Genomic DNA, 18,525 nt, shown 5'->3' on the forward strand with positions numbered 1-18,525 from the left:
GAATTAGCAGAATTAGCGAACTAGAAAAGCGAGATACTTACTTTTTACATAAAATTTATTCTCGCAACATTAGCAAAATGATTGAATTCTCTTGAGACAACCATTTCAGTTGCGTAACATTTCACATTTGACTAATTAATTAATACCGCGGCGGTGCTGATTATCATCTTAACTTAAACTCCGTTTAATCATCATTAACACCTCCGATAGTTAGGTGACGTGAACGATCTTCGGAACGAAAACACAAAATGTGGTAGTTGTAATGCAGAAGGAGCTTTGTTGTCTCGCGATGTAACCATCGGGTGGATGACAACAATAACCTCGTCAAGAAATTAGTAAATTACAACGGGTTGCAGGATGGAGTCTTTTGGGAATATCGGGAATTACGAGTAAGATCTTCGTTTCATTAATACGGAGGAACGAATAACTCGAGTCTTCTGTTTAATTATAAACCAAATAAGAATAATATTATTTTACGAAATGAAGCAATTTCATAAATCAGCAATTTCAGATTCTTATATCTCGTTTTGTATTTGTTGAACATATTTATGACATTAAAAAAAATTAAATTCTATTTTGATAATCGAATGTAAATTTTGCAATTACTCTATCTTGTTATATTCTTGTTATTGTCTATTTTACATAATACTATTGAGATACAATTTAAATATGGCAACCTAATGTGCCATGAATAGAAAAGATATTTATTTTGTTGGACATATAATTTTGCACAGAAAAGAGTATTCTTGGTATTTTATTCAATATATGTTAATATTGAATGTAAATATCATTAATACACAATACATTATCTTATAAAAATATTTTGTAAAAGCATTTCTTATATAATATAATGTGATTTTAAAAAGACAGAACGAAAAATTTGATAATCATATTTTTGTCCGTTGTGTTTTGATCACGATAGTTATATCTAGTGATTGAAAATATCCAGAATTTACATCAATGTCCGCTAGTTACTCACAAGCTAGTTAACCACTTGACGATTCTAACTATTAAGTTTCTCAGTTTGGAGATAACGAAATATGTTACCTCTATTATAGGCTCGTATCGTGTTAGGCGTGCAATTTAACACGTATCACGAAATCGCATTAATTACGGCGTTCGAGGCGCTTCAAAATTCCACTCCAACTACGGGACTAAATTTGCGTGCCTCCCTACGCGATTATCATCCCCGTCCGTCACACTTTCGTTATATCGTCGCGGGCACAGCAGGGAGATAAATTTCACGCCGTTATTAAGGGACGCCCTCGAGACCGAAGTATCTCATGGCTTCGCATCTGGCAAGGATAATGTTTCCTCGTCGACTCTCTACCGTAATACTTCTTCCCTGATATTTTTGTAAAAAAAAGTGCAACTCGATGTTGCATGCATGTAATTTATATTAAATGCTATTGGCATTTATGTTACACATTAGCATTAGACTTAAAGATATATAAGATAATATACAGAAGTGAATTTATGAAAGATATGTTGTGAAAAGAATGATTTATATTATGATATTAACAGAAATAAAAAGGATTATTATATAAATATTATAAAAAGTATTTTCTTAAAAAAGATGTTTATTATATATTATATATATGGAAAATTTGAAATTCTCACAATATTTTTTGAAATTTAAAAAATTTTTGTTAAAATCACGCTCGCTTCGAGATTGTCTCGCTGCGTGAGTATTAAGTAAGTATTTATTAACTTAGCGTTTGCAAGGGAAAGGTCGAGGAGTATTACATGGCCCGAGTGACGCATATTCCTCTGTACCACGTGGCCACGAGGAAATTCTATCAACCGCCAGGGCAAACTCGGCAAATTCGTCGCGACGATCCCCTAACTTTGCCATCATCACCAATCGACGTGCAGCTAACCTAATCGAGGCAGCCGCTTTAAGTTTCCCCTGGCCAAAGAAGGATTCAACGAAGCGTTCAAAGCCAATTAAGAAATTGATAAAGCGACTTTGTCCTTGCACGAAGGGAATATGCAAAAACCTTTTCTCCTTTTTCATCTAGCATCTCGTTAATTTTGTATCGATTTATTATCGTTACCTTGTTATTTATTATTAGTCGAAGCTCTCGAATCGACTAATAATAATGTCGAGATAATAATGCGATAGCGTCAGACGAGCAGAAACACGAGATTTATAAAGATCTTCATCGTCAAGGAAGTTAACGTGCTTAAACGTTTATGACGAAGAAACTATCTCGTGTTTAGATGCGTGCCCGCATCTAAAATCGCATTAACCGACTCCAGAATTTCGCGTAAATTTGTCGGGTTAGCAGCCCGATGCGCGACTACGTTAGAGAACTGATCCGGTCAGGCACCCTAGCTCTCTGAACTCTCTGAAACTTGGCAGCGTATCTGTGCATACGTCGACAACCGCCAACCATCGGAACTTGATGATGCACCAAGCTGCAGCAAGCTGACAAGAATATGGCGGCGGTGTCGCAGTGGTGTCGATACGGCGCGTCACTGATACGGCATTAATTACGCGCGCATTTTGCACATCGCATTTATCATTCAACTAATCAGCGTCAACATAATTAAACGTAACGTATAGTTATTTCAGAGAAAGAGGGGGGGGCAGGGAGGAGGCATCAAGTAATTAATAGAGATAAATTGAAAATTTCCAGTGGCAAAAGATATGTAATCGTCAGCATATGTGTCATCGGTCAGTTATGTGAAATTATATAATATTGAAAAAAAATGTAAATCGTTAGCATTTTTCGAAAAAGTTAGTATTTTGTTGAAGAAAATTATTTTTGGATGTATTAATTTTCATACTTTAGTAATCGTTGTTGGAGTGTTGGATAGTTTGGAAGTGGTTTAAGCTGGGATGCTTTTAGATTTAATTTTTTAAAATCTTTTAAATTATAAGGTGAAGGATTATATTACTAATTTAGAACAGCGTTTAAATTTTTATCGAAGAAATCTCGCAGAATCATGAAAGACATCACTCCGACTCCGAATCTCAACTTTCTCTAGACACTTTTTACCGTATCTGTCTGCTAAAGAAAGAAAAAAAGATGACGAGTTTCTAAGTTTCAAGCAAGTTGAAAACAATTCTCAATGGCACTTTTGTTCGCGAAGTTTTTACGTATTTTCCTATAGAAAAGGAAAAACGGCACTTGGTCGACATTTTTGAGGTACGATCAACGAATACGCGACGTCGGTGAATTTTCTGGTTACGTCTCGTTCGAGCATTGATGTGACAACAAGACATTTAACGGACCATCCTTGAGAACGGGAACAACATTTCCTCCTCCTTTCTCTCTCTTTCTCTCTCCTCTCCTTTCTTCGAGAGAAGAACGGAAATTGTACCGGGAGGGAAGAGGCTAGCGACACAGAAAAGTCGTCGCGATTACTTCTACCACCACCAGCATTGCAATTGTTATTATTGTTCTTTGTTATACTTCGTTAAAATTCAGACATAAAATAGAACGAAATAATTAAATGAAGTGATACACAATCAAGAAACTTAAATTTGTGTTTATATGTCAGAATATTTTTATTTAATTTTAAATTAAATTTTTTTAATTTTTAACTTCTTTATCAAAGTATATTTTTTTTTATGTAATTTACCGAATAATTTCTGAAAAATTTTTTAAAAATAATCTGATAAAACTGCATGTTTACAACAACATAAATAGTCAAAATCTTTTGATCTGCGAAATATCCGGTTTCTTCTCTCTTTCTCTTTCAACGTTCCATTAAATCCAACTAAACGATCAGATCACTCGAGATATCAAGTTGAATCTTCCTATTCGCTTCTCTTTCACAAAATTCGTCTCTATTTTTATACGCGTATTTATTTCTTAACAACTTTTATAGCCATTAATTTTGTTAAAATTACGTCGCGCAATATCCAATTTTTGGTTGTTAACTATTCTTAACATATCTATTATAACCAAGTTTTTACAATCGCATCTGCGCTTTTTGCACAGCCTCGGACTCGTAAACTTCTGAGAAAGTCGACGATCCTAGGGGAGTCATTGTTTATCTCTGTTTGTCCTTTCGCAACGTAGTCTTTGGTTGGTATCGTATGTCGAGTCTGAATTGATCGACTATGTTAGAGTGTACATCAAAAGTGAAAGTCTTAAGTAAAGGAAGTAAAGAATGAATGAAGCGATCGCTCATTTTTATGATATCATAAAATTATAAAATGCTAGTCAATTTTTAAATGTATTTATCTCTACAAAGTATTTAAAAAATTTTTTTATCTTTGTATGCATATGTTTAGATTAAAACCAAATATAAATAAATAAATCTTTGAAATTAATAAATCTTTGTTATTGTATTGCCAATGAAATTATTTTTTATTTATGTAATCAATGAAATTAGAATATGTAGTGATATGTAGTGAATATGTAGTGATATTCTAATTCAGCAATAAAAGATATTTAATAATGGAAATGATTTATTTATCAAATTTTTTTTGAAAGAGAGATGTGATATTTAATATTATATAAGTAGTTAATAATGAGATAGAGATAGAGATAGAGATAGAGAGAGAGAGAGAGAGAGAGAGAGAGAGAGAGAGAGAGATGCACTTGGAATTGGATGAATAAATCGTTTCGATTCTCTCATTAAACATTCCAAAGTCTTCTTTTCGAGTATCCATATTTAATTAAATTTTTTTTTCTCTCTACTAAGATTGTCATTTTTCCTAAATCCTCTGGTATTTACATATCTCTTCAATTCCTTTTGATGAAAATTTCTCATTGCCTATAAGCTTTTATTTGCGAATATCAAGAAAAGAATTGATAAGGATGTCGCTTTCGGAGTTTGATCGTGGCGTCGATATGCGCTGCGTCCCGCAACGAAGTGTCTCCGGGCAAAACTGGGTCGATAGATCTCGCCGGTGCATCACTAGCGACGTTAAATGCGTATCACGCTTGTTCGGCGACAGGACGTCAAGGGTGTCGAGAGCGTGACGTTGTCTCATTCGAGGGTACGCCGACAATCGCTCTCTGTGATCGCTCTCTCATTCTCTCTCCTTTCTCTCTTCACTACCGCGTTTCGCTACCAATTTTACGGCTGCCAGAAACTTCTCTCTCCGATTACTAACGCTTTATTGTTGCGAAGTACGCTTTATCGCCCACTTGTCTTCTGTACTGTTAATAAAAAATATTTTAAAGACGCATTTTCCAATCTAAAATGCAGCACGAAAGAGGGATTATTTCTTTCAGGATTATTTGTTTTAAAAGTGAAACTATAATAATTTAGTAAAATAGAAATATTTGCAATGTGATAATATATGACTTTTTACACACACACACACACACACACACACACACACATATATATATATATATATATATATATATATATATATGTGTGTGTATATAAAATCTGCAGTAATAGATAAATATAAATTTAAAAGTCTCAATTTTTCAAAAAATATAGTATGAGAAGTGTCACATGTTCAATTATTGTTTTTTAGAAATATCATTTATCGAAATATATACATTGAGAGATATTCAACGTATTGAAATATTACATATTAATTTTATTTATTTATTTTGTTGTCCATGTTTTATGGCGCGATTATGCTTCCTATTATGTTTAATTATAAAGAACAGTTTCTTTGCAGTTCAAATATTAACATTTATGGTATCAGTCATCCCACAAGCCTGTGTCCTGGTCTCCGCGCTTTGAAATCCCATTAAACCAAGGTTCGTTCTTAATTTGGTTTCTGTCGTGATCCGCTGCACAAAGGAGTTCGACGTAAATTCGATGGCGGCGTAACTTCGGAAGAGGCTGGTTCAAAAGGGAGTCAGAGTGAAGGATGCGACTATCATTTGTTCCCTGTCTATCGCATCGTCAACGGTATATCTGTATTCTCCCGAGGCTTACCCGCCAAAGGCGCCTCCCGTCACTGTAATGAATATCGAATTATTATAAAATTATCGATATAGTTCGCTTGTGCTACAAAGTGGCATTTCCTTTCAAGCGTGACGTGTCAATGAAAATACAGCTGGTGCGAGCTGGTGATCTTTACCTTTGCGATAACGCGTTTACATGAATATAACTTCCAGACTTGACGTCTTTGAGAAGGCGTTACGGCACTTTGAAAGTTAAAAGATAAATTTCCCCCTACGAATTAATTTGAGACAGCATTATAAAAATCGTAAATTTTTTTTATAAAAAAAGTCGACGCGAAAAAAACAGTATAAACAACTATAAATGATTTTGAATATATTAATCGTATAGTTTATAACAAAATTGAGTGACATTTTTAAATTTTTTATTTACTAATGACTGCAAACAAAATTATTATTATATACGATTATACATGAAATATCAATACTTTTTATTGAAAACTTAATTTATTAATTTTAATTTAAAAGTCGAATACCAAATTCACAAAGATAATATAGAAAACTTTTAAAATTGAGCTGTTTATTATTATTTTTATAGCGAAATTTTATTTTCATTCTGTTCTTCTGTTCGATTTGTCTGTCCTTATGTATCCTGTCGTTTCATATTTGCTTTCTAAGACGCGGAAATCAGTATGCAATTTACAAATAATTGCAAATATCGTAGAGCTCATATCCTTGAAAAATATTATTAGATTATTACACATCAAAGCAGCAATTTAAAAATCTACTCTTTTAAAACAGTAAAAAAATTTCACTAATTGAAACAGAAGAATAATTTCTTAAAAATCAATGAATATTGCACTTATTTCTAGCAAATACTCGCACTTTGCTATTTTATATTATATTATTTATATTATATTATATTGTATTATATCTCGTCGAATGTAAATCGATCGATGAACTGTTTCTCTTCGTCGCGCTTTGATTTATATAAAAAACTATGGAGTTTTGCTAGCATTGCGGTGAGTATTACGTCAAGGAAATCGTAAATAATGGGGTTGATTTCCGCATTGGATAGGGCAAGACAGAAACGAAGCAGCAAAGAGTGCAAAAGAAATTTCTCCTTCCTCTCCTCCTCGGAGAAAATCATGGTGGAACTGATCGTAAATTATTCCGCGCGTTTAGGAAGATTAAGCGAATCGTATACTCTTTTCAGTTGTCCTCATTCCTCTGCTATTTTGCTTTTCACGATATGCGAGCTTCCTCTACGAGACCTTTTATTTTGTCTTCGGTTTCTCTTAATGACGAATGAAATGTGAATGGAAAGAAATCTGTGATAGCATGATTCTCTCTCTCTCTCTCTCTCTCTCTCTCTCTCATGCTATTTATTTTCTAGTACTACATATTTTTTAATTAAATAAAATCAAAAATCAAATAAATTCTATCAATTTGTATTGCAATTATGTACATGTCTACTTTGCGTTACGAGCAACTGTTGTGTTATATGAAAAAAATGGTTTACATAATCATGTACCTTCAATATTTAGTTGGTCATAAAACATTCTGTTTATTTTTATCGACGAAAGTGTGATATATTTTCATTCCTTAATAAAACATATTTTTTGGAAGGGGTATCAAAGTAATAGTCGTTAAATGATTGGATCAGTTTTCTTATATAATTAAGATAACCGTTTATGCGTTGTCAAATTCGATGATTAAACATTTTGGCATACTCAGATATTTTGAAGGGAAACGCGATATTCGAATTACTTGCTGAGGTATAAAAGAATTGTTTCAGTTGTATCAGTCATTATCATGCTTAAGCAGTGCATATAATTATTTTGATTCAATTTGGTTCAATAAAGTTCTTTTCAAGATATTTATTTTTATTTACTTTTAATTAATTTAATATATTTATTTAAGATTTTTTATTTATTTATTTATTTTTACTTATTTTTAAGATATATTTTTTAATTAAATTTTTTATATATTTTGAACAAAATTGTTCTTTTCATAAACGAATAACGAGATTGAGAAATTAACCGGCGGCGTGTGCAAAATAATTTCGTCGTATCTCTTTGCTTCCATTGCGAATGCGAGAACGTGAGCCAATCTTATCAGCCCGTCAGAAGCCACAACGTATGCATCTATTCCTCTCTCGTCACGTCGTAGATGCACACGAAATTTTATTGTCCCGCGGTCACGCAAGTTTATTACGATGCACCGCATTGTTCCGTATTTGTATTTAAATGCACGTCACTACCGCTACGACATCGCATCGCGCATACTTTATGACGCATCTGATCGTAAGCGATCAGCTTGATATCAAAAAAAAAAAAAAAAGAAAGAAAAAAAGAAAAAACGAAATTTCTGCGGGCTGTCTCCATCCGTGTGCAAACTCCGACATTCTTGACTGAACGGCGAAGGCTAGATGGTTTCGTCGTTGCTTTTTTTATGTGAAACTTTATCGGATAGTCTTCGCTTTATTGAATGAAAGAAACACTTCTGCATGGAATCCAATTTTTACAGAAATGTTTCAAAGTTTTAAAAAAAAATGATTTTCAACAGAAATTGTATGATATTTAATGTTCTTTATAACTGTACATTTAGATTTTTTTGCAAAAATCTGCAAATCTCTTAAAATTTCCGTCTCTTTTAAAAAAAAAATTTTTTAATTTATAATTACAAATAATATTAAATATAATACAACTCCTTAAAATTTAAAACGGGCATGTATAAAAAAATATGCGGATCTTAGATTTTTGTGTTTAGTAACATATTTCAAAAAGAATGAAATCAATGTCGAACAGTTGTGACACTTTCTTTTTAAATGCAAAATATGCAAGTTGAAAATCTATTATTTAAAAGAGTAACGATGAAACTACCGAGGAAAATATAGACTGAAGCAAAAGTTCATAACCATAATTTATTCACGATTATTTTATTTTCTCTACAACGAAATTCTAATATGTATGCATTATTCGTCGCAATTTTTTAATTTCCGAAGTTATACATCTTGATAACTAATTTCTTTATTCAAATTTTGCGCGTTAAACTTGATTTTTTTCTAATAATTCTTATGATACTTATGAAAAAAGATATCGAATAGAGTTGACTGAGAAAAGACTCGCTTTCGTTCTCATGCAGATCTTCTCTTTACAAGAAGTACGTCTCGATAGTATTGAAATACATTTTGATGGAATTTATAAACTTCCGAGACGTGAAGAGAATATTTTTCTCGATCGGTTGACTATATTGAGCGAAAAACCGCGAGGAAAAATAGGGATATCGGGAGGCGTCGTAATGTTTTCCTTTCTCCGACCCAGGCATATCCGATGGAATATCGACAGATTCACGCGCGAATTCAACGAAGACGAGCGCGAGACGAGCGTGAGACGAGCGAGCTGCTGAATATATAGAATGCAAAAGAACAGCTTGCAGATGGATTCGGAAGTAGAAAAGAGAAAAGAGATCGTGTCGACCGTGCGATTTCGAATCGAGATTAAGATTGGATTCTACGAGAAAATTCGACATTTCACACCTCGCGCATCTCATTTGCGAATTGATATCCTCAGTCTAGTCAAAAATATTATGAATCAAAAGCAAATATAAGAGAAAAATATATTTTGAGTTTAAAGATTCTAATCTTGATTACATCAAGCTGGATTTCACATACAAATATTCTTGTATAATGGTATAATCCTATTTTATTTTGTAAATCATGTAAGAGATAAACCTAATTTTAAATTATATAATATCAAATTAAATAGTTTGAAGGAGACTTATCTTGAAAGTTTAAAAACGCCGACTTGTTAAAAAAATCTTTCCAAGTCAATGTAATTAATTCTGTAATTCGGTAAATTTCTTCAGCAGGTCGACAACAGATAAATATTTAAAATAAACTCACAACAGTATTTTCCTTGTTTGTAAGAGCTTTACCAGTTTGTTTTAACTTCTCTCGTATACGGTGTGAAAATATTTTGTTTACGATGACATAAAGTTTACCACCTAGTCGTGAATACAAAGTGAAGCTACTTATACGCGAAACTGGCGTGAATCTTTCGTGAGACGGAAAATCTTTTAGAAAGCATGCTAAAATATACACCGTGTAACAGACTCTGACATAAAATATTACATTTACAAGAAGTAAAAGGGATAAAAAATAAGATTTATTTTAAAAGGATATAACTTCTATTTATTTGTTTTACTTTCTTTCTTAAATATTAAAAAAATACATTAAACCACTTTTAATCGTTTATATGCGTGTGCAGAATGCTAAGTTAATGTATCTTCCTCCGAAATAGAGATCAAATTTATGAAGGAAACAGCTTAGAAGTGGATAAATTCATGAAATTCCGAAATCCGTCGTACATTTATCTCATTTCTCATAGCCTTAATATTTCGTCACACAGAATCTGGAATAGATTTCAAATTTTATCGCACTATTCGATCTCCTCTCTGTCATCGCGTGCTAAATTATGATTGATCTCAATCTAAAGATCCACGAAGCGAAGTGAAATAAAATGGAATTATATTTTTGACAATGACGCGAATTGATCGAATAAAAGAAAAAAGAAGCACGGATGCGAATAATGCAACAAAATATTAAAAATAGTAAGAAGAAAATATTACGAGAAGGAGAACGAGAAGAAGAGAGATCGGAGTGACAAGAAGGTTCTTTTTCCCGTTGATGGACTCAACAAATTTTTTTCTCGTATGTCCGTCAAGTTTGTGGCTTCGATGAGCTTTTATCTTGATAAAGAGATCTACGATGATTTTATAAATTTTATTGCAACGTCATTACACAATAAGATGTTTGCAAAGCACTGCAACACAATAAAATCAATTAATGATCGGCTGCGATCTTGCACAATCTCATTTTGATGGCCATCTATCCTATATATCTATCCTATTTTAATTCACATAGTTTCTGCTAGTTAGATGAAGTCTTTCCTAATTTATGAAAGTCGATCCTCTGACTAAAGTCAAGTATCCTGCAGATTTCAGAGACTGCCGACCTATTTTTTATCTGCACTCTATTTCAAAGGCTCTTAAACGCATTGCTGTGGAACAAATCACTCGCTTTATTAGAAAAATGTGCTCGATCTGCTTTGTGCTGACAGAGATTGTACTGATTGGTGCTAAGTTAACATAAGTTAGATATGCATTTGTATATCATATAAATGATGAATACAAAAATAAACGTTTACTTATATACTATGTTTTTCAAATTTATTTCTTATTATAATTTTATTGTTAATATTTTTAGATATAATACTTTAGCACAACTTAGTGCAGTCAAAAATATGTAAAAAAAATCGCAAAATGAGAAACTGACATTTTTTTTTCATCTCTATCATTCCATTTCTCACATTATAATTTTAATATTCAAATGTAGCATAAATCTAATATAATTAAAAAATAAATCTAATATAATAAACTTTTAAAATATAATAATTGTAAAAATGGAGCGCCAATTTCTAACCTTGTATAGTCAATTTCATGTGATTGCTATTCTATAATGAATTCCATGATAGATTTTAAATTATATAAAATACGCTTAAAAACTAAATTGACATATAAAAACTTGAGATATATCCAGATCAGATACATTAAAATTCTGCTCAAATATATTTTATCGATGCATATATCGTAATGAAATTGCCGAATATGTCGAAAGAGGACGAAACTATGTTTGCACAAATTTTGAAATAAAGAAGTCATTTTGTAAGTATTTTTCTATGGGAAGCGGACATTCGTTACATTTCTCTTGACGTTTAATCGATCGATCGTTTAATACTATAAGGCAAAGTCACAAAGTCCCCAGTGTTCCGATCTCACGGTAGTATTTTTTTATCATTTTATCTCACATTTGTGCCAAATTAAGCAATTTAAAATTTATAGTAAAGAAAAAAAATTCTAAAATATTCGCGATATGAAAAAAGGGGATATCATGCATCGTCGATTTTTTTCAGTCAAACGCGATACGTTTCTCACAAAGTGATGATCTGTGTCACGACTCAGTATTTCAATTTGAATCGGATTATTTTACTTTTAGTTGGCTTATGGCCTTATCAGCAATCGAAACTAGTTTATATGCAAACAATTTTCAATTTTGGTTTTCTAATTAGCTGTATCGTGTATCAAGTAGGTCGATATTTTTAATTATATTCTTAAACAGTTACATACTATTCTTAAAAAATAACTATGTGTTTCCTTACATTAATTAATTCCTCATTTCTCATGTATGCAAATAAAAATATTATAATATTTCATTATCAAAAATGAATTGATGAATTGATATTTTATATTTCATGTTATATTATGCTAAAATGAAATATAATATATCTCATAAAATATAGATTTTTATCTTTATTTTAACATTATAGTGCAGTATGATTAGAGTATTAGAGATTAATCATATTATATATAAAAATTATACGTATTATATATGTGTGTGTATATATATATATATATATATATATATATATATATATATATATATTGCGTGCAACAATGCACACGCGCGTGTGTCGCATAACAGTTATTTGTTGCACTATTGTATTACACAGCAATTATATGTTTGTTTTATAATTTTCTAATTATTTAAGTAAAACAGCATTTTGGTGCTATTTCTTAATTTATTAATTATAGTTTTCAGTATTTATTTCCGCAGACTACACTCCTGATCTTCTTGTTAAAGTTCTCTCTATTGCATCATTTTTTTTTATATATGTGATCGAATACAGCTCTTTTCGAATCAATAATCAAATTGTGAGTAGGGCTTTTCATCTTTGAATAGTTATTGTTGATAAGTTAATTTGCATACAAATTTGCTTTAAAATTTACAGTGAGACGAATGTCGAAAATTATTTTTTATTTTATAGTTCAAATGGTCATTGGAACAACTTCAACATATTCATAATGAATTAAAAGACGAGAGAGAAATCGATATCATGAAGAAATATGGGAACAATGCAAAACGTGCTACGGCTATATTTATATGTAAGAGAATGTACACTTACGTTAAGTATATGTCGTCAAATTAAAAAAAATTAATAAGATATAAGATTTAAATATTACATCAGCTTGTTATCTGAATATTTAATTAGAAAGTATTTGATTATATGTCGATATATTTTTAATAAAATTCAAAATATAATTATGAACATATATATTATATTATAAAAAGCAAACAGAATATAAATAAATAAATACATACACAGCAAAAAATAAATTTTTAAACAGAAATTTAAATAATAAAAGAATGAGATATTTAAGAAATTGTTAAACAATTTGTTAAATGCTACATTTTTTTTATGTAAATTTTATGTAAATTTCTATTTAAAAACTTTTATCTTTAATTTTTGTTGTGAATACGTATTTTGTATTATTGCTAAGCAGGAAATTGATAAAGAGCCATTTGCTTTCGAGCTTTATGATAACGATTTTTTTTTAAGATTAATAATAATTATTATTTGTATAATTATTTTTTAACATTTTCAGTGGTTAACATAAGTATGATACTCATTATTGTTCTCCTGCCATTTGTAATATATGCTCTTAATGATATTTTGTTCATAAATGAGCATGACATGAAGTCCGCAATGCAAACGATGATACCTAAACATTTTGTCGGTCGAGAGCATTATTTCCATCTGATTTATATATATATGAGCATAGCTCTTTCTATAGGAGGGACAGTGATAGTGGCAATAGGAATGCTGTTTATAGCATGTATCGTACATGCTTGTGGAATGTTTAAAATTGTCAGGTGAAAAAGTACATATATAGGAATAAACTAAAATAAAATTAAGAAATTATGATTATATTCAAAATCTTTTTCACTGTTATCTAAAATCAACTTACACAGACAAAAGAAATTTGCCGATGTAGCAAAACACATATTAGAAAATAATTCGAGTCTCCCTTTCCATTGAATTATTTTATATCAAAGCAAAGTCTTTGCCATTAATAATATATAAAAATCTTTTTGTTGGAAGAAATGCAAATTTTATTCTAAGATGCAATCATCTACAGAAAAAGCATTTATTATTCTGACAAAATCTCTTTTCAGATAATAAAATAATAATCAACATTATTTAATTAATTAAATTAATTGGTGAAATAATGTATTCAAACAAAATAACTTTTAGTTAACTGTTTTTACATATCTTTTTATATTCGTTAAATTGTTATAATATTGCTACAACATAATGAAATATTTTTATATTAGCAAACCGATTTTTTCCAAAATGCGAATATAATCACAAATCATGCATCAATAATGTCATTTTTTTATAGATATCGCATTGAGCAGGCAATAACAGTAAATGGGCTGAATAATAACTTAAAAGATGAGATTCCAATGTATAAAAAGATAATTCATGCCGTAGATATTCATCGCAAAGCTATTAAGTTAGTAGTTTTTACTAACAACTATATAAATATATTTAATAATATTTTCTTTTTGTTAAAGGTTCACTGAGTTATTCTTTTCCGGCTTTGATCAATCACGCTTGACTTTAACAATGTTTGCTGTAATTTGTTTGAGCCTCAATCTTTATGGAGTTAGTTTGTCTGCCATTCTTAAATATATTTTTAAATAAATTGAGTTTACAAAATTTTTTGTGACTTTGTTACAAGGTTATTGTGAGATAAGATATTAATTCCAGTATTTGTATTTGTATTTTAGATTTCGGAGATTATTTTGCTTGGTGGCGATTTCCAACAATTTATAATACATTTTCTTCTTGTAATCATTATTTTTCTATATTTTTTTTTAGAAAACTATGTTGGACAGGAACTCATAAATCACAATGACCGCATATTTTCCACTGCGTAAGAGAGATATATGCTCGTACAAATATATCAGCAAATCATTCACGAATTCCTAACGTAATAGAGATTAAGAGACAATTCATAAATCACATAGTCTGAAGATTACTACTACATCTGCTACAATTATCGATTTGTTTCCTGGCCATTACTTTGCAGATATAATGTTCGGTGATACATAGCACCATTACATGTACAGAAGTTAATACTGTTTCTTTTGCAAAGAGGCACCAAAGCTGTCAATCTGAATCATGGTGGAATATTTGTATTCTCTTTAGAGTTTTTTGGCACGGTAAAAAAATCATTTGTGTTATGTGCTTATATATATGCGTATATATAAAGTATTTCAAAATAACATTAACATTAAATATTTATATAAACTGTAATGGAAATTAATAATATAAAATAAATAGTTTTAGAACAGCGACTTATATCTCGGAAACGTCGCGTTTTTTCATTACAATAAAACTTTGTCATAAGAATCTTTGATTTATGTAGATTTGAATATCAAGGGTTGGCAATATCAATTTATAATATATATTTGAAATTTTGATTCCAAATTACGGAATGCATCCTGGAATCAGTACAGAGAAATAACGAAACTAGTATAAAATCATATTTATTTATACAGAGTGTTTCATATGTGAGCGTTAATATGTGATCTCCATTTTTTCATTAGCGGATGAGGAATGCAAAACAATGAAAGAAGTTCATATAACCATTCATGTATCTTATTTAATCTTGTTTTGGAGTTATAATCATGTTTGTGTTCCATTATCATGCAACTACTTAGTTTCATAGAAGGATAAATATAATCCGAAGGTGACTATTTCGAGTTCTTTTTCTACCTTTAATCTGTATGTATCTGTTATGAAACACTTTGTATATCTTTATTTTATTTTCTTGTTTTATATAAATTAATTAATTAAAATTACATTAAATTTGATATTACGATGTTTTTTATTTCTCCGATTTTCTATACTGACATAGAGTTTATTGCAAATTTAATGACTTAAAGTTAAACTTTTGTCTAACTCTAATATAATTTTATTATTATATAGCGGAGAAATGCACACATTATCTCCGGACATAAGTTGCCATAAACAAAAGAACGCTTAAGTTATTTATCTTTTATTAATCTTTAAATATCATTGCTTCGAAACATCTTATGTATATGACATGCATATAATCCAAAATTTATTAATTTCATTCTAGTTAATGAAAGCATCGATATCCTATTTTACTGTTATATGTGCTTTGGAATATTGACGTAAAAATTTATCATTTATCAATTTATCATGGTAATATATTGCAACTCATAGTAAAATAGGTAAGTTTAAAAATCATTTTTCTATCTCTTTTTACTGTTAAATGAAATTACCAAAGAATTAACGTTTTTTTCCTTTTTGAATTTTAACACGCACGGCTTATAATGTAAGTATAGAAAGAAGTGTTAGTTGATTTTTACATTAAATTAATCTGTTAAACATTTTTGTGAAAATTTTTTACTTTTGAATAATATTATCTATAATGAAAGAAGACTCTGATTTTTTTTTTAAACAAGTAGAATATTATTCGCATAAAGTTACATGAATAAAATATTACATACATATATAAAATTGTAAATGGTGATTTTTATTTTATTTCTCAATTAAATTATAAATTCAGAATTACTTAAGACTCGATAATGAATTTCGATCTATTTTTTTTGTATTAAAGACATGCATCATGCAATACTACGAGAAATACAATAGTAAGCCTGTGTATATTTATACAATATTTTTCAAATATGATATGATATGTTCCTTGTAATAGCAAACGGACAGTTTTTGAGTCATTTAAATATCATAACTGTGAGTGAATTTGAAAAAAATTACATCTTTTAGAGTTTAGTACTTTATTGATAATTATACAATTAACGCATAATATGTAAAACGTGACAATATAACAAATCGGAATAATAGATGAATGTCTGTACTGTAAAAAAGAAAAGCATTGCGAATGTATGTATGTTAAAATAAAGTGGACTACCACGACGAGATAGACCAACTGCGCTTGTGCGAATTTTCATCAAGAAGAAATGCCATGCGAATGCATGTTTTTCTGCGAGAAAAGAAAGTAAGCATGAGTTGTTTCCTTCGGGGTCAAATCGATCGATCGTCTAATCGTTCGTTCTTTTTCCGAACAAAAACATTTAACTGCGAGTGTTCTTGACTCACGATAGCAATTTGTCTACTAACTTGCATTACATTTTTACTAAATTATAATTTAGAATTAACATTAATATTTTAACATTAATATTGAAGAAGGAAAATTCTAAAATTTTCTTGATATTTTAATAAGTTTTTCAATTTTTTTGCGATCAAACGCGTGCCTTTCTTGCACAATGATTATCTATATTAAGATTGAGTCCATGTACAGTTTGTGGGTAGAAGTGTAGAAGTGAATTTATTTTACACAGAAAATACAGAAAATATGAAAGTATTGAAGAAGAAACGTTAGATACGCGAAAGAGTATGGGAGAAACTATTGCGGTAGCACCTGAAATAAAACAAAAATGCTCGCTAAAGTAATATAAGCTACAAGAACATACAATTAAAAAATGGGAATTTCTATTTAAAAAATTAAAGATGATTTTCGCGTAATCTTCAAACGATTATCTGAGATCAATCAATGACACCTTCTTATGTCTCTCTCTAAATCACAAAACTTTTGTCTGAAATATTTTTCTCTAAAATGTACTGTTCAAGAGATATTTTAAGATCATTTAAAATAGGACATTCTATATTTATATTGGTGTGTGTTTATTGGATATTATTCATATATTCATATTCATTACTATTTTCATATCATTATTTTAACATTTATACTAGATTTCAATGTTTATGTTGTATATGTACATATGTGAGTGTATTTATGTTAATGTGCACTGTTAATATACTTAATGATGTTTTTAATAAATGTAAAATGTAAAATATAATAAATTGAATAAAACTAAAAATATCATGATATAAGATATCGTAAAAATATGTTACGTACATATGTTTATTTAGTATATAATGCATGCGCGAGACAAGACGGAAAGGAAATGACAGCACGTTCCTTTTTCTGTCGCAATCTCATCTTTGCTGGCAACAAAGTGAAGTTAATAAGTTGTCCACCTATCTATTCTATACCTACGATTTGTATTATTCTATCGTAGATTCTGTGATAAATTTTAAATTGTATAAAATATTTTTAAACTAACGTATAAAAGCTTCCAGATTGGATTACGATCATTAACATTCTGTTCAAATATATTTTATCAATGCACACATAATAAAATTGCTTTGTAAGAAGAAGACGAAATTATGCCTGCATAAATTTTGAATGAAGTCATTTTGTAAGTATTTTTCTGTGGGAACTGGACATTCGTTAAATTTCTCTTGGCGTTTAATCGATCGATCGCTTAATTTTATTAGGCAGAGACATAAAGTCCCAAGTGTTCCGATCTCACGGTAGTATTTTTTTTACTATTCTATCTCGTGTTTGTGCCAAATTAAGCAATTTACAATTCACGCAAGGAAGAAGTGTTCTAAAATACTCACGATATGAAAGAAGAGGGGTATCGTGCATCATCGTTGATTTTTTTCAGTCAAACGCGATACGTTTCTCGTAAAATGTCTGTGATCTGTGTCACGACTCAGTATTTCAATTTGAATCGGATTATTTTACTTTTAGTTGGTTTATGGCCTTATCAGCAATCGAAACTAGTTTATATGCAAATAATTTTTATTTTTGGCCTCCTAATTAGTTGTATCATGTATCAGGTAACTTGATATTTTTTATCATATTTCTTTAATATGTAATTACATAC

At 30.0% G+C, this 18,525-nt stretch overlaps 3 protein-coding genes across 5 annotated transcripts in view; all 3 read left to right on the plus strand.

Annotated features, from left to right (window-relative positions):
* Slip1 (SLo interacting protein 1) overlaps window positions 1-18,525 on the plus strand; it is a 161,437-nt gene that overhangs the window by 64,351 nt on the left and 78,561 nt on the right. The gene's annotated exons all lie outside the window — the stretch shown is intronic.
* Window positions 12,886-14,614, plus strand: LOC105425585 (uncharacterized). Its single transcript, XM_089072024.1, has 3 exons — window positions 12,886-13,605; window positions 14,136-14,249; window positions 14,311-14,614. The coding sequence occupies exons 1-3, from the start codon at window positions 13,352-13,354 to the stop codon at window positions 14,438-14,440; spliced, it is 498 nt and encodes a 165-aa protein (XP_088928150.1). The 5' UTR covers window positions 12,886-13,351; the 3' UTR covers window positions 14,441-14,614.
* LOC105424453 (uncharacterized) overlaps window positions 14,710-18,525 on the plus strand; it is a 73,386-nt gene continuing 69,570 nt past the window's right edge. The window contains exon 1 of the mRNA XM_089072030.1: window positions 14,710-18,478. Within this exon, the coding sequence (XP_088928156.1) occupies window positions 18,260-18,478 (219 nt within the window). The 5' untranslated portion in view covers window positions 14,710-18,259. The remainder of the gene's footprint in view (window positions 18,479-18,525) is intronic.

The sequence above is a fragment of the Pogonomyrmex barbatus genome, unplaced genomic scaffold, assembly GCF_055798465.1.
Source record: "Pogonomyrmex barbatus isolate J1 unplaced genomic scaffold, ASM5579846v1 scaffold13, whole genome shotgun sequence".
Classification (NCBI taxonomy): Eukaryota; Metazoa; Arthropoda; class Insecta; order Hymenoptera; family Formicidae; genus Pogonomyrmex; species Pogonomyrmex barbatus.